The sequence below is a fragment of the Hipposideros armiger genome, unplaced genomic scaffold (assembly GCF_001890085.2).
Source record: "Hipposideros armiger isolate ML-2016 unplaced genomic scaffold, ASM189008v1 scaffold_477, whole genome shotgun sequence".
Classification (NCBI taxonomy): domain Eukaryota; kingdom Metazoa; phylum Chordata; class Mammalia; order Chiroptera; family Hipposideridae; genus Hipposideros; species Hipposideros armiger.
Genome location: NW_017731827.1, coordinates 791,881 through 807,510, shown reverse-complemented (window position 1 = coordinate 807,510; position 15,630 = coordinate 791,881). Strand labels below are relative to the sequence as shown.

General features: G+C 53.0%; 1 protein-coding gene across 1 annotated transcript in view; it reads right to left on the bottom strand.

Moving 5' to 3' along the window:
• Window positions 1-8,601: 8,601 nt before the first annotated feature.
• The window catches only part of VWA5B1 (von Willebrand factor A domain containing 5B1), a 64,671-nt gene continuing 57,642 nt past the window's right edge, over window positions 8,602-15,630 (bottom strand). The window contains exons 19-23 of the mRNA XM_019666650.1: window positions 14,298-14,429; window positions 12,057-12,131; window positions 11,381-11,450; window positions 10,723-10,840; window positions 8,602-9,188 (exon numbers count right to left, since the gene is read on the bottom strand). Coding sequence (XP_019522195.1) covers window positions 8,682-9,188; window positions 10,723-10,840; window positions 11,381-11,450; window positions 12,057-12,131; window positions 14,298-14,429 — 902 coding nt within the window. The 3' untranslated portion in view covers window positions 8,602-8,681. The remainder of the gene's footprint in view (window positions 9,189-10,722; window positions 10,841-11,380; window positions 11,451-12,056; window positions 12,132-14,297; window positions 14,430-15,630) is intronic.

Sequence of the window (15,630 nt, the reverse complement as noted above, 5' to 3'; positions counted from 1 at the left end):
ATGACTGGCATCCTTAGAAAAAGGGGAAATTTGAAGACAGACACATACACTGGCAGGATGCCGTGGGAAGATTGGAGTGATGCTGCCACAAATCAAGGAACCGCCAGAAGCTAGGCGAGAGGCCTGGAGCAGGTCCCCCCTCACAGCCTCCGAAGGAACCATCCCTGCAGACACCCTGGTCTTGGACGGCTCGCCTCCAGAACTGTGAGACGATACATTTTGGTTGTTTAAGCCCTTGGCCTGTGGTCCTTTTTTATGGCAGCCCTCGCAAGCTAAGACAGCCAGAGACGTGACTTTGTTGTTTTGCTGTATCCCCAGTCTAGAACAGAGCCCGGCATTTAGCAGGTAGCACAACTCGTAGTTCTTGCATGAATGAACCTTGGTTGTAACATGCAGGAACGGAAAGAAATGAGACCAAAAATCCAGGCTGAGCAAGATGATGAAGGGTCTTGAATGTCAGGGAGAGAGTTTGGGCTTTCCCTGCATAGGCAGCAGGGAGCCACTGAAGGTATTTCAGAATGCTTCCTCTGGCTTCATTGCACAAGCTGGACTCTCAGGAGCCACATTGGAGGCAGGGAGAATAGGGCGGGCTTACGATACGGGGTCCAGGTGAGCAGTGATGAGGCCAGCTCTCGGGTGACAGTGCTGATGGAGGGCAGAGCCTGTAGAAGCAGAGGAACTACCGCTGCAGACAAGGGGGTCTGGTGTCTTCAATCCCTTAGAAGCCTCGCCTGCCGCCTTCCTGTTCATCTTTCCCAAAGTGGCGATCTTTTGCCTGTTCAAATCCCATCTTTCTCTTGGCCAGTGTGCAAAGCTCATGGGGCTTTGAGGTGTCTCAGATCCCCCTCTTGTGGAAGTGGGGAAGAGGGCTATTCCTCAAACTGGTCACTCTCTGTGGACAGAGTCCTAAAACAGGTGCTACTGGAGCTCAGAGAGCGCACAGTCAGGTGGAGGATACAGAGCCCTATTTGGGAAAACCGCTGGTCTGATGGAGGAGATAAGATCTGTGCCTTGGGAGAGACCTCCATATCTGATTAGGAGCTCCCAGTGCAATGGGGGAGACAGAGCCCACATATATACACTAATAACCACTCTCACCCTCCCCCCGGTGAGAAGCTGCTGCTGAGAGGAGGCCTGAGAAGGGTTTGCACGGAGTTCGGAGAAGGGCGCAGGTAGTGATATGGTGGAGAGGAGGAGGAGTGGGAAGAGCGAGGAAGGACTAAGTCGTTACCTTCTCCTTTCCAGCCCCAGGTGAGCTAGCCCAGTGCCCAGACAGGTAGGTGAATATGTGAACAGCTTTTCAGTGGGCTAATTAGCCATCATGAATCACTCACTTTTAGCAGAGTAAAAAGACTGTTGACAGGGGACAGGAATAGCTTCTAAAGCTTCTCCTCATCCCTGCTGCTCCCCGTTTCCCAGATGTTGTCTAAGCAGGCCTTGGGCTTGGAAGGCAATGCATGCCCACTCCGCCCTCTGCTGGACGATATCAGAACAGCACCGCAGGCTCTGCGTGCCAAGGCATTTATGGAAATAGCCCCTGGTTTCCTGCTCTGGGGAAGCCCGATTCTGAAGCCAGGAATAATGAAGGATAGAAAGGAGCCGGGTCAGTGCCTGGGAAGGTCCATATCTGCAACCTGGAGGACCTTGGAGCTTAAGAGTAGTGTAGAGGATGGTTAGTTCTGCTTGGGGGTAGCTACGGGAGCCATCATAGACAACTCCTCTCCCCCCAGATATTATCAGGGGGCTCAGGATCTGGGATGACCACCATCCTGAGTACCCAGCGCCCCTCCCCACCCAAGGCTGGGAGAGGACACCTCCCAGAAGATTACTTTTGTCTCCTTATATCATGGAGGACGTGTGGCCCTTTCTCCCTCCAGCTCTGGATCTGGGGTGGCTGGACTTTGGGTGGGTGGTCTGAGTGCTGCCAGGAAGGATTCATGGGTGGGAGATTCTACGTGCTGCTCAGATGGGAATGAAGGCAACTGTTGCCAGATGGCAGAACCAGAGAGCTTGGCAGAGCCAGGCTGGGATTCAATATTTTCTCTCCATTTCAGACCAGGATAAAGATTCATTGAGCCTAAGAGAGCTCGGGTTTCCCAGGGGCCAGCAGTGCCTTGGAGGGGACTGGCAACTATAGGCCAGAGAGCCAGGAGACCCGGAGGCCCAAACCGCTGGGCTCACTTTATTCTCTCCTTCTAGAGAGTTCTCAAAGAGAAGCCAGGGGTCCTGAGTCCCTGCTTTTCTGAGCATGTTTTTCATAGTGTGAGGGGCTAGGAGACCCTTATTGCCATTCTAGCAGGACACACACACACACACACACACACACACACACACAGCTGGCTTTTATCGGATGCACAATGGGAGAAGAGAATAAAGAAGCAAGTTTCTTACAAAGGTGGAAGTAGGTCTGGCTCATATAAGCCAGTGGGGTACTCAGGGGACTTGAGGTCCCCCAGCAGCTTAGAGCTGTGGTGGGGGACAGGGGTCAGAGAAAAGGCTCGTCTATCTCAGGAAAGCCCGTTAACCAGCTGAAAATCATCCATGAGGGCCACGCCTGGGAACATTCTTTCACTGTGACCTTTTTCATCCCAGCCTACTGGCTCCTCAAATCATTCCTATTAGGGGCTGGTGACACATGGCGGCAATGTTTTTGGCCTACTGGGAATTCCTATTTTAGTCACCTGTTCTCCCTGAAGACTGCACAGGGGCGATTGATTTGGAGGAAACAAGGTAAGCGGCTTGACAAGGTCTAAACGAGCCTTGTGTTTGATTTTGGGGTTAGTCTGTGTGGGTTCCAAGACAAAATGGTGGCTGACGGTGATTTTCAAGTAAGTATATTTTGTGATCACTGATTGCTTCTGAGAAAAATCTGACATGTGGAAGCAGCTCTGTAGAGGCATTTCACAGGCACTGTCAGAGCCTTGTGGAATCCTCTCGGCTCCTTTCAGCCTGGTGCACATGGACCGGACATTTGTCTCTCTCTGCCTGGCTGCTTTCTCTAACTGCAGGAGTCAGCTCAGCCCGTGTGCCTTGGGCAGGTCAAAAGTGCCACGGAGCTAATGGCCCTGGGAGTGACCCTCACCCCATCCCCCACTCTCCCCGTGAGTCGATGCTGCTTCCCAGAGTTCCCCAGTGGGATCCAGGTCCACACTCATGGTAGTAACCTGCTTCGTAACATTCCTGGTATTGGTGTCATTCCTGTCACTGTTGCACTTCTTCACTTGCCTAAGGGTGTTTCCTGGGGTCACACAAATACACTACTTTCACTGAGTCCTTATGTCAGGTTCTGCTTCTGAGGGGGACTACTGTGACCAGCTTGTCCCAGTTTCCCCAGGATTGCCCCAGTTTTAAAACAGAAAGTCCCATATCCTGGGACCTCCCCACCTCAGTCCCAGGCAAACTGGAGCAATCGGTCACCCTGGGGGAACCCAAGCCAAGACAGATGTGACCACACTGAGGCAAACAGATCACCAAACCACTGGTTTGAAAGTCAAGCATCAAGTTGGAGAACAAAAGAGCAGACACAAGTATAATTTTGTCATATCAGGTTCAACAGTTTTTATTAGCGAAAAGCCTATCAGAGAACAGTAGCCATCATTTACAAATAAGCCATTCTTTTGAGTACAGACACACTCCTACAGCCCCAGAGTATGATTTGCTAATTACGGGCGGACATTAGACAGCGGACATCCAGGACTTCCACAACGTCTACATAACTGGCTACCAGGCAAAAAGACAATGTGTATCCAAGAACAAGTGTCACAGGCACTGTGGGGACATTACGGGCAAGCAGGCAAGGGGATGGGACAACACATTATAGGCACTTGAGGCTCTGAGGGGGACAAGCACCAGCCATACCATTTGAGTCAAAGCCACCTGGGCAAATAGTGAAACTACACTGCGTGTGTCACCACAGTTGGCCACATTGAGACAGGCGCTTTGCCTTGGGAAGCGGCTGTAAGCTCAAGACAGCTGGCTCTGAGCCAAGGAGGTTTGCAGCATGAACAGGAGAAATCCCGCTTGGTCAGGTAACCTGGGAGACAGGGCTGTTGAGAGGCTAAGGTTGCCAGGCTGGGGGCCAGGGAGCCCAGGTCTGCTGCCCAGCTCCTGACCTCAGGACAGACCTCTACCAGTCAAATTATCCAGCTGCAAGATGCCACACACGCCCCTGCCCTGGTTATTTTTACACTGGCTCTGCAGAGCATGCTACAGCTCAGGAATGCACCCATTCTTTTTCTGTTGATTTCTCTAGTCCCTGCTAGATTGGTGGGGGGGAAAAAAAGATCTTCCAAATGCCATGGCAGTGAACACACAACCCATTCTTGGGGTAGCAATGCCTTTCTCTTTCCCTTCCCAGGGCACTAAGGATGTGAAGACATTCATATCTGGGGACCACTTGGAGATGTTTCAATATGCAATAGTGAGAGGCAGCATTTGGACCCCAGAAGCGCAGGCGCTGGAGTGTCCCACAGTTTCCAGCCAGGCAGGTGAAGGGGGCGGCCAGTTGCCAGGGGTGGGCTGCACACAGATCAGGGGAGACCCCTTTCCCCACTTCCTCCCTTTGGGAGTCCCTGCCAAGGAAGAGAGAAGGGGAACATAGCCAAGAGAAGAAGAAAAAGCCTTCAAATAAGGGTGGGGACCAACAGGGGGGGTCAGGATCCAGAGGAAACTTCCAGAAGCCTTTTGTGACAGCTGTTCCAGGCAAACCAGCTGGATGGGAGGATGAGGCACCCTTGCTCTCTCAAACACCCGAGGAGCAGGTGAAAGTCCACCAGCAGCTAGTCTTGGAGCTATGACTCATTAGTCATGGCAGCGGGGCACAGTAATGTCATCTGTTTTGGCCACAGGCAGGGGACAGTTTGAGAAAGCACAGGGACCAGCTGGAGACCAGTGCTGCTGGTTTACAAGTCCAGTGTAAGTCTGCTGAAGTGTGGAGTGCAGTTTGCCTGGGATCTGGAGCTGGTCTCCTCCGTGGAGGGGCCTCAGAGAGAGGACCCTGCCTCTGTGTGTGGCAGGAGGCTGGACCCTTGGGGTGCTTTGTTACAGGGACACCCCTGCTCCGCCTGGACAAGGAGGCCCCCAGCAGGAGCTCCCACCAGAGTCCCACACTGCCTCCACTCTGGCTGCACAGTACATGGGCTACTGTGGTCAGCTTTCCTCAAACTGTCACTGAGGGTCAGCGAGCTCAGGCGGCTGGCCTTTAGTGCGAATGGTGCCTAGACAGTGCTGGTCAGAGGCCACACCCCTGGATGGTAGGACCACAGGCTAGAGATATGGCCAGTCAAGACACACGCACCTGAAACTCCAGAGAGTGGGGAAGTGGTTCATGGAGCAGACATTCCTCAAATGCTTCTCCCTAAGCTCCAAAAGGGACTGGGACACCACCTGATATGTTCACTATGTTTCCCCAGTATGCCTGGCATACAGTAGGCTCTCAGTAAAAGCTTTTTGAAGGTCAGTGCCTGAAGAACCCTAAGGGAGATCTAGACCAGCATTTTCCAGACTGAATCACCTGGGGAGGGAAGACTTTCTGAATCACCTCGTTGGAGACTGACAATGTACATTTACGTATTCTTGGGACCAGGCTATCCTGACCTAAGGAAATCTGTTTTCCTAGTGTTTCCCCAACATATGTGCTCACAGGATAGTTTCTCATGAATTCACATACTAACCAAGGAATAGTTTTGGAAATGCTGATCTAGTGTAACCTCATCATTCTGCAAAAGAGGAAATGGGACCAGAGAAAGCAAGCTACTTGCCAAGAGTCACACAGTACAGCGGTGGTGGTGGTGGTGAAACCCACACTTAAATCCCCCAGCTCTAGGATCACTGCTGTCCCCACTAAAGGCCTGATTTCCTTGGACAGCGTCACTACTTCTTCAGCCAGGCTGAGCATACAGTTTTCTTTGGGTGACCTAGAAAGCAAGGGCTAGTCTAACAAAGAATCAGATGAATCCAAATTAACCCCGTTGGCAGGGGCAATGTTTTGCCTACTTGAGAACCTTTGGAACCACTTTAGCTTTGATGCATGTGCTAAGTACCTGAGGTTCTTATCTTTTCCTTAAAGCTAGTCCCTCAGGTCCTCTGCTTGGCAATCCTGGGGGCAGATTCCTGATATTGTGTCATTGCAATACCACTGAAGTTCTTTAAAAATTGTCTCTTGTCCAGATGTCCCCCCAAAGCCCTTGGGTTATTTGAAATCAATGAAGATTTGTTCCTCTGCACCTTTGGGTGCTGGGCAGGGGAGTCAGGGAGAGCAGAGGCCAGCCACCTGCTTGTACATCAACGCTGTCCAGCACTTCGGCAGCTGCTACAGGGGCAGGGTCTGAGTATGTTTCCTGGAGACAAGGGTGTGCCCACAGCCTTGCTGGGTTTCTCGGTTACTCCTTCCAGGTGTCTCGTTTCACACTGGGCAGGTGCTGGGCCACCTTGACCCCCAGTCATTGTCCACACTGAGCCTGGAGACCCAGAATCGGGTTAATCAGGAGGCTGGACAGCCCAGTCCAACGTGGTTGTGTTAGAGGAAAGAGGCTCAGAGAGCACATGTGACTTGGTCAAGGTCACCCAGACAATTAGAGCAAATCCGTGGTCACTAAGAGAAAAACAGCTCAGAGGCAGAGAATCTGGGCAAGTCACAGCAGGGCGAAGCCCCCAGCTCCAGGGCTCTGAGAGAGGGCATGCTACTCGCCCAAACTAGTGCCAGGCATTCCAGCTCAGCCTGACACAATTTCCATTCATGGTGGGCCAAGGAGAGGATGCCACGCCCTTCCCTCCTTACCCTGAAGCTGGGGCTGCTGGCTGCATAGCTGCCGAAGTGTTCTTTTCGGGGAGGAGTTGTGCAGGGAGATGACAAGGCTGTCTTCATACCTGCTCAAAGCCTTGAACAAGAGAGCCTAAAGCCGCTTGTGGTGAGCCAACACCCCCTACTGGCATCCTGTCCTGCCTGGGGTCGTGGGGCCATGGTGTTGGTGACTGACAGGCTGGGTTCCTGTCCAGAGGGTGAGAACAGAAGAGTCAGCTGAGCAGCTGATGGGATTTTATATTAGGTCTCCAGTCCCTTCCCCTCCCTTGGGGAGGGGTCCCCAGCTTTTTGTGAGAGCCTCAGAGGGGCTGGTGCAGAGGCGCCCCCCCCTGGGAGACTGCAGCACAGCAGGAGGGCAGGGCAGGGCCCCTCATGGAGGGGGTGGGCTGTGTAGGGATGGGTACCACATGCTGTTGGGGCTGTGTTTTCTCCATACCCAGTGGGTGTTGTGCGGGATCCCATCTGCCCCTCAGCTCCTGTTGAAGACTGGGCCTTTCTTGAGTCTTCATGAGGCTGGGACTTGTGCCAGAGCCCACATCCTCCACAGGTCAGTTTGATCCATGGGTCCGCCCCAGATCTCTCAGAAGGCGGAAGTCTGTGGGGGCTTGACGCCAGGGCTGTGGGGCCGATGGAACCACTTGAGGAGAAGGGGTTAAGGCTTTGGAGAGGTGGGGTGTACGGGGTGTGTGGATTCAATCTGGGGTCCCAAGCTGGTGGGCTTCCTTGGTGAGGTCCAGTCTCACCTCCAGTGGAGTATGAGGGACAGAGGTGACTAGGCAGCAGCCAGGATGGAATCTGAGGCTGCAATGGAGACGGCACAACATGGCATCACATGGTGGGCCCGAGAGAGGGAAGTCCCCAGGGCCTCTCTGTCTTGAAGCTTCAGGAGTCTTTCATTTCATTGAATAAGTCACATCTCCTGGCTGAAACTGCAGCCCCAGATGCACTGCAGCCAAGCATGGTTCTCTGTTGCAAAGAAGGCCCCTTTCCCCCACAGAGCGGCATGGCTAGACAGGGCCCCTGCTGTCCCAGAATGCAGCTGGCATAGGGCGCCTCTCTAGCCCCTCAGCCCAAGTGAACAGAGTCTGCATTACTCCATTCCTGAAAGTGTTTAAATTATTTAAGGTGTTGTCTGGTTTCTCCACTGACTTCTGTGACCACACCTATTCTTTGAGGACTGTTGGTTGCACAGACTGAGGCTTAATTCTAAAACCTCAGCTGGCAGGGTGTCTCCCCTTGTCTTGCCCACCTCTGCTTCTTGGACAGGAGTCCCAAGGAATCTGCAAACTAATATGAAAATATACAAAAGGCTTTCAAGCCCAAAGAAAAGGCCCCCAGGTAACTCTTTTATAAAGTGTTGGGAAGGATGGTTCTCCAGTTGGTTTGCAAGCCGGATTTAGGGGTCCTGGACCATCACCATGGAGACAAGCGCCTGTCCCACAATGCAGCAGGCGGAGGTGGTTTCCCGTTACTCGCAGTCTATGGGTTCGCCCATCTGACCTTACATTTGATCCTCCTCCGGGGAGAACTCAAGTTTAAGTTGTATTCTCTCCCTACCCCCCAATGGCAGTAAACCCTGCATGTCCGGGCAGAAAGGAACCTTGAAACCTTCTAGAGATCTAGTCCAACTCCCTTACGTCACCCTCTGATTTTACAGGTGGGGAAACTGAGGCCCGGACAGAGGCATGGGCTGGCCTAAAGTTGCACAGCCAGGTGGTAGCAAAGTTGGGATTGAATTCAGGCCTCCTGATTGCCAGTCCAGGGCTCTTTTTTAGCTCTTTTTAGCAACTGGTATATTGGCTACAGCTTCAACAATTCTCCCCACCAGGCCCAAATGGTCCCCTCCTTCCCCTCCCCTCCTCAGCCTCCTCCTCCCCTACTACACGTAATTGGGGTTATAGCAGAGCATATTGAACTCCAGGTTCTCGTCCCAGTGTCGCAGGAGCACAAACAGCTGGAGGGCAGCAGCCTTGAGCATGCCCCGTGTGCGGCCCTCGGGCACTTCCTGCTGCTCCAGCCACCAGTTGGCCTTGGCAGCCACAAGCTCCCATTCAACGAAGTAGGAGGCCGAGCTGTGCTCCAGCCATGCCAGCGCCACCACGGTGGCCCACAGCTCCCCCGTGTGTTCTACCACAGCCCCGAGCTCCCAGCTGGGCTTGCCCTCTGCCCGAGGTTCCGGGGAGAAGGTGTCGCAGGAGGGGTGCTGAGGTGAGGGGCTGGTGCACAGCTGGGGGCAGGGGGTCTCGGGCTCAGGCTGGCGGGTGGTGAGGGACGCTCGGTGGCAGGAGAAAGGCGAGGTCCACTTGAGCTTGTCCATGGGGATGTGGATGGCCTCACAGAAGGCTTGGTTGAGCAGGAAGGCTCCGGAGGCCAGCTGCAGAGATACCTGTGTGTGGGGAAGCCCCTCAGTGGGCCTCAAAAGTTTTAGCCCGCGGAGCCCCAGGCCATGGAAATGTCTGGGTCCACGCAGCCCACCCGTTCATTTCCTCCAGCTCACTTTGCCTACCTGGGGGGATCTGTGGTATACCCAGGCCAACTGGGCAGCACCATTCTTTATCCCACAGACACTGGGAACTGACCACTCGCCAAGCCCAAATCAACATCTTCGCTTCAAACCTGCCTCTTGTTCCGGACAGGTGGGCCCAGCTTGACCACTGGCGCCTTGCACTGCCATCCAGCAGGCTCTGGGCAGTTCCCCTCCCTCTTCCGCCCTCCACGCCAATCGCTTTCCAAGGCCCAACAGGTCTGCTTTCTAAACATCCCTGCAGCCCACCATCTGCCTCCTTGTGTTGTCCCTGCCTCTACTTTCCTCCCCTGGCCCCACCCCATCCATCTTTCCTGCATCCTGAGGGGTCTTTGTAAGGCATAGATCATGTCACTCTTTGGAGGCCATTAGTTCAGCAGCTGCAAATTGCTTAGAGTAAGTCCAACCTAGGATTTCCAAAGAGCTGGTTCGTCCTTGACGCTTCCCCCTCAAACCCCTCTCTGCAGCCACCCAGCTCTCTCTCTCCTCTCTAGGCTGCTGGACGTAACTCCTCATCCTTCAGGTCTTGGCTTAACCATTACGTCCTTCAGGAAGCCACGCTTCATTTCGCCCTGACTGCAAGCCCGGAGTAGGCGCCCTGCCCCTGGGTCTCTCCACCAAGCCCCACCTCTCCTATCACAGCACCCATGGATCATAACAGCGTTGTTCCTTAGCTGTATCCCCGCTAGACACTTAGTGCCATGACCTCAGGGACTATGTCTATCTAGTTCAAGGTTGTCTCCCTGGGTCTAGCGCTGGGTGTGGCTCAACAAATCCTTGCTGAGTGAATACATGCCTAGTGCTGTGTTGCCTGGGATATTTGGAAAGGCACTGCGTGCTGGGTGTGCAGGGGCTGGAGCTGTGCAGTGAAGCTCAAACTGTGTCCTCCTTCTGCACCCTCTGATCCCCAAGCCCTGCTGGGCCCCAGATGTGGCAGGGCCACATTCCCTTGCTCCCTAATTCAGAGACGCCCACTCCAGACCTGGGCTTCTCACCCTGCCACAGCATGCTAGCGTGTCTGCAAAGCCACTTGCTAAACATGGAGCATGTCCCTGGGGTGTTAATTTTACTCACCTGTGAGTCATTTCAAGGCTTATTTTTATGTGTTGAAAAACAGACACACATCGATAGTGGAGCAGAAAGCAAAATTCCCATGAATTTTTAAAGTGAAGGTGGCAGTTTGCGAAGAATTTTCATGATGCTGGTGCTGGCTTTTGGCAATACCCCTAGACCCTAGACAAAGAACTCATGCAAACCCCTCTGCCCTGCTGACTACCTGGGCGGGAAGTTCTAGGCCTTTAACCCTTTGTGGGAAGGGGGTGGGTTGGGGTTGGGCTCACAGGAAGTGCAGTGACTGGGGTCACACTGTGCAGTGTCTGGGGTCTGGGGCACTCACCAGGGGGACGTAGTCGAAGCTCTGGCTCCCGGGCATCGACTCTGGAGTCTTGGTCAGAGGCTTGCTCAGGAAGCCCTTGGCCGCTCGAGTCAGTAGCCTGGACTTTCTGAGATTCAGTCTGTGTGGGTGGAGCCAGGGAAAAGTGGCCACAGCCAACCCGGTGGTGTCCCCGGCCATCCAACCCACCCATTGCTCACTCAGTCACCTCTGAAGGTCAGGCCAGAAGGGACATGACAGGTGGCTTCCTCCAACCTCCCATGTGACACCTGGGGAAACTGAGGCACATTTCCCCCGAATCCCTCAGTGAGTTGGGAGCAATGTGGACGAAGCCAGGCTCGTGTCCTTTTCATGACACTCCTTTGATAGCATATTCTTGTTCAGCCCAGTGGTCAGAGTCTCATACTCGCCCTCCCAGGGGGATTGCCTTTGCAAAGAGACCACAGACATGTGGCAGATGCGCCACATGGGGGGCTGGGTTTCAGCAGTGGGAGACCTGGGAGACAGTGACAGCTCTGGGTAGGAGGGCCTTCTTGGCACGGTTCACATTTTCATTTTTGTCTAAATGTCAGGGTGCGTCTGCCGTTGGCCTTCCAAGCCAGGGGCGGCTCCAGGACAATGGGGGGTGGTAGAGTGCACCCTCAATGGAAATCCCACATACCTGGATCCAAAGAGGGTCTCGGAGGCCTTCAAGGAAGAAAGGGTATTGGTGGCCAGACTGTGCAGGGGACCTGGAGAGTCACAGAATGACAGCTGGGGGCTAACAGAGGACCCTGTCCAACTGCTTACAGCCCAGCTGGGGAAACAGAGGCCCAGGGAGGGGCAGGAGCTAGCCTGCATCCCTAGGGATCTGAGCTACTCATTAGGCTGCAGAGCTGCTTCTGACCCAGTAGGAACGGGGAAGGGTGAACTATGTGGGTCCATGTGTAAAAAACAGGCCTCCCAAGTTTCCTTGGCTGGTAACCCCTGGCATCTTCTGGAAGGTTACCTGTGGGGACAGTGACAGCTTCACATCAACCCCTTTTATCCCTGAGTGGGGACATCGAGTTTGCTTCCCTGGCACATTGTAGAATGGTTCCTCAGCTGGAAACTGGGAGGCTTGATTATAGGCCTGGCTCTGTCACTGACTTTTTGCATGACCTTGGGTAAGTCACTTCACTTCTCTGTCTGTTTCCTTTTCTTTAAATTGGGACTATTCTTATGTATCTTGCAAGGGTCTGTTTTGAGGGAGAAATGAACCACTGAGGACTTTGTTGGGCTAAGACCCTCTCCTGGCCCAAGGATCCATCACTATCACTATCTTTATTAAGGAGAGAGCCAGCCGACCGTCCACTTACCTTCGTAAGCAGCGTACTTCTTACAGTCCGGGGACATGGTCTCACCGGAGAACGCACTGGGGCTTTCCGCCACATCTATGACAGAGGAAAACCAGTGAGCCCTGAGCTCCCCTGGCCCTCCCTTCATTCCCTCCTGTCCCCCAAGGAGAGTGATGATCTGAATTCATAGGACCTGAGGGTGGGCTGGCAGAGCAAGGCCAGGAGTTTCGTCCCTGCTTGAATGGGCCTTTGTCTTCCAAAGATGCCACCGTTTCTCCACCATAAGAGTCAGACATGCCTGGGATCCCCCATTGACTAGCTGTGTGACCCTGGGAAAGTTACTTCCTTCATAAGTTTTGATTGCACATTGGGGATAACAGTATCTCTCTCACAGTGTTGTTGTAAGGATTAAATGAGATAATACACAGATAGTGCTTAGTACCTGGCTCGTGGTAAGTGCTGAATAAAGCCCTGAGCTACAACAGACCCATCACAGAAGCAGGAACAGGTCAGGGGCTGAGGGTGAGAGTTGGGGTTGGGTGGGGAAGAGGTGGGCATATGCTCGCCAGGTCTGTGCCTCACTGAGGAGGGGCTCATGCCAGCTCTCCAGGAGGAAGCAGAACATGGCACTGACTTGTCAGAGGGCTCTGAGCCTCAGTTTCCCCATCTGTAAAATGGGGGTAATAATTGCACATAGTTTGTTCAAAATGTGTAATCGAGATGATTATTCTTATGATTATTATTTCAAGGGCTGGAGAGTGATGGGCAATATGCTATAAGGGAATAAATCAAATTATGGAACAAATAGTTCATGAAAGCCCCTGGTCCCCCAGGAGACCATTAGTAGCTCTGTGAAGGCCAAGAAGCTCTGTTTGTCATTGGGTGCTCGGTGGGGCAGCCTGGGAGTAAACTAGTGACTGAATGCCTGAGGCAACTAGGAGGCAAATAGCGTGGTGGTTAAGCTCATGGACTCTGGAGACAGACATTGCCTGGGTTCAAGTCTTGGCTCTACCATGTATCAGCTGTGTGATCTTGAGGAAGGCACGTAACCTCTCTGAGCCTCAGTTTCCTTATCCCTTAATGGGAAAAAGAAAAGAAACCACCTCAGGTGATTGTGAGGAGTCATGGATCATTGGGACAGTGCCCAGCACTCAGAAAACTCTCAGTACGTGTTAGCCATTGTCACCTTTGGGGAGGGAAAGGGATTGGGATAGACGAAAAGCTTAGAAATTATAGACACTTGGATCTGAATCTGAGGATAATTGAAAAGAAGGGATCTTTGATTTTTGATGGAAGGCATGGGACGCTGAAAGCTGAGCTACGGAGAAAGAAAAGAGAAGAGCAGACATTTCCTCTAGTCTGGAAGCTCAGCCTGGCTCTCAGGGAGAGCAGGCTTCCTCAGTTTTGGAGGCTCTGAAGGAACCAATGAGTTGGCAGAACTCTTTAATTCTAAAGAGCTCTTCCACCTCATCCTTTTTTAACCCATCAATGTCTGTGAGAACTTTCTATTCCCTCAGGTAAAAAATTGTTATGATCTGGGTGTCTGGGCTAGCGGCCAGGTGTGACCTCTGACGTCCTTCCTCCCCGTGCACAGAAGAAGGCAGGAGGTCCTCACTGTACACGAGGGCAGGGAGGGAGAGGTTAGGATTAGTGCAGCAGTTAGGCTGTCTTTAGAGGGACAGAAAGACGTGCAGACATTCAGGACACAGAGGGTTAAAGCCATCCTGTGAATTAGTGCATGGTTACAAAAGGTCAAATCATGGATCTTCAAGGACCCACGCTGCAGGCACAATGAAATCAGGTGAAGGCAGAAAGGAAGCTGTTGGGAATCCTGAACGAAGCAGATGGTGGCATCTAAACAGATGGACCTGCCTCGTTGCTCTTCACTTTTCCCCTATTTATTAGGTTTCCTGGCATTTGGCACCTGGGAGGGCTCAGAGGTTGGAGGCAGGGAACAGCCACTGGGGTTGGTGGACCTTCAAAGGGAAGCGGTGAAGGGATGGCTCGGGCAAGCGGGCACGGAGGCCATGCTGCTCTCTGGTTCTGGGAGGCTCTCTCAGCAAAGCTGGGTTCATGGCGGCAGGCGTGGGCCATGCCACGCCCCTCTGCCCATCTCAGGCCTCAGGGAGCCTGGAAGGCCTGGTCTTGCCCAGGCCCTGTAAGGGCCCAGAGTGCAGACTCAGAGAGGCCTCCAGGGTCTTGGACACGAGGGTCCTGTGACTCAGGCCCCAGGCTTCAGCACATGCCCGAGGTGGCTCTTACTTAGGTTCTGAAATTTGCCATCTCCTGCTGCTGAGTCTTCCCCAAGCACGGTCTGGGACTGTCCGAAGCCAGCAGAGGCACCCTTCCACTGTCGGGTCAGGACCCGAGAGCTGACCATCCGCAACGCAGCACCTTCATGAGGACAGGAGAAGGGGTCAGGGTGGGTACAACTGTGCCAGTCCTCTGCCTCTTCCCCAAGGCTGGCAGGAATGATTCTGACTTCAGTCTGTTAATTAGTCAAAGACAGGAAGGCAGTGGCCAAGGTAAGACCGGAGCTTTGGAGCCAGGATGACCTGGGTTTGAACCTCAGGCCCATCTTTTAGTAGGTGGATGGGGTGCTAACCACTCTGAGCCTCAGTTTCCATATCTGAAAAATGGGGATAATAATGCCTACCTTGCCAGGTAAACACTACTGTTGAGATAATGTTCAGAAAGCCGCAGTGTTTTCTAGTTACGTAAAAAGCTGGCTTTCTTAGGAATACCCCACTTTTTTTTCTTTCCCAGTATGCTGCCTCAGAGACCCAGGTCCCACTTCCCCCTTCCACAGGCAGGTCCCTGGAGCCCCAGTGGGGCATCACCAATGGGGGTGGATGGAAGAGAGACACAGCTATAGCACCTTAAAGTGTTTTGGGGAATTGCACTCTCAGAGAACACTCATCTGCAAGTTATCCCTTAAAAAATGAAGAGTTATATTGGGAAATACATTTTGAAGAAGCTGCATGCTATATAGTCCATTCACTGAGCCTCTTGATGTACATTAACATCCTAAAGGCTCTGAGAAGTTCTGCAGTAGAGAAAGCTGTTGAGCTTTATGCAGTTCAGTGGTTCCTAAAGGTTCCTTCCTGATCTGGTATTTCCTATTTTTGTGCTGAATGGCCATGAGTGGGACAGGGAACTAGGGTTCTAGTTTCCGGGAACACACTTTGGAAAGTGCTGGTCCAGATCTCAGTGGACTGTGGGACTTGGGTTTAAGATAGATGCCAGGTCCCCAGACCTCCCAGACTGGGGCTACAGACACTAGGAGGATGGTCAGAGGTGGGTGGGAGGGAAAGACGTCCCGAATGAGCATGTTACTCAGGATGACAATGCCCCAGGAATGAGAACGGCCCGTGGAGCAACAGTCAAGGCTGCTGGCCAGAGCCTGAAATGAGAGCAACTATAGGAGAGAGACAGGGAAGGGATGGGTCGTTGATAATTTTGGTATCACAGATAAACAAAAAAGTGCAGGGGACAGGAGAAATGAGGAAAGGCAAATTTTGCTTCCACACACAATTCTTTCTGGAGGTCTGAAAGAGAGAGAGGGAGAGAGGGAGAGAGAGAGAGGGAGGGAGGG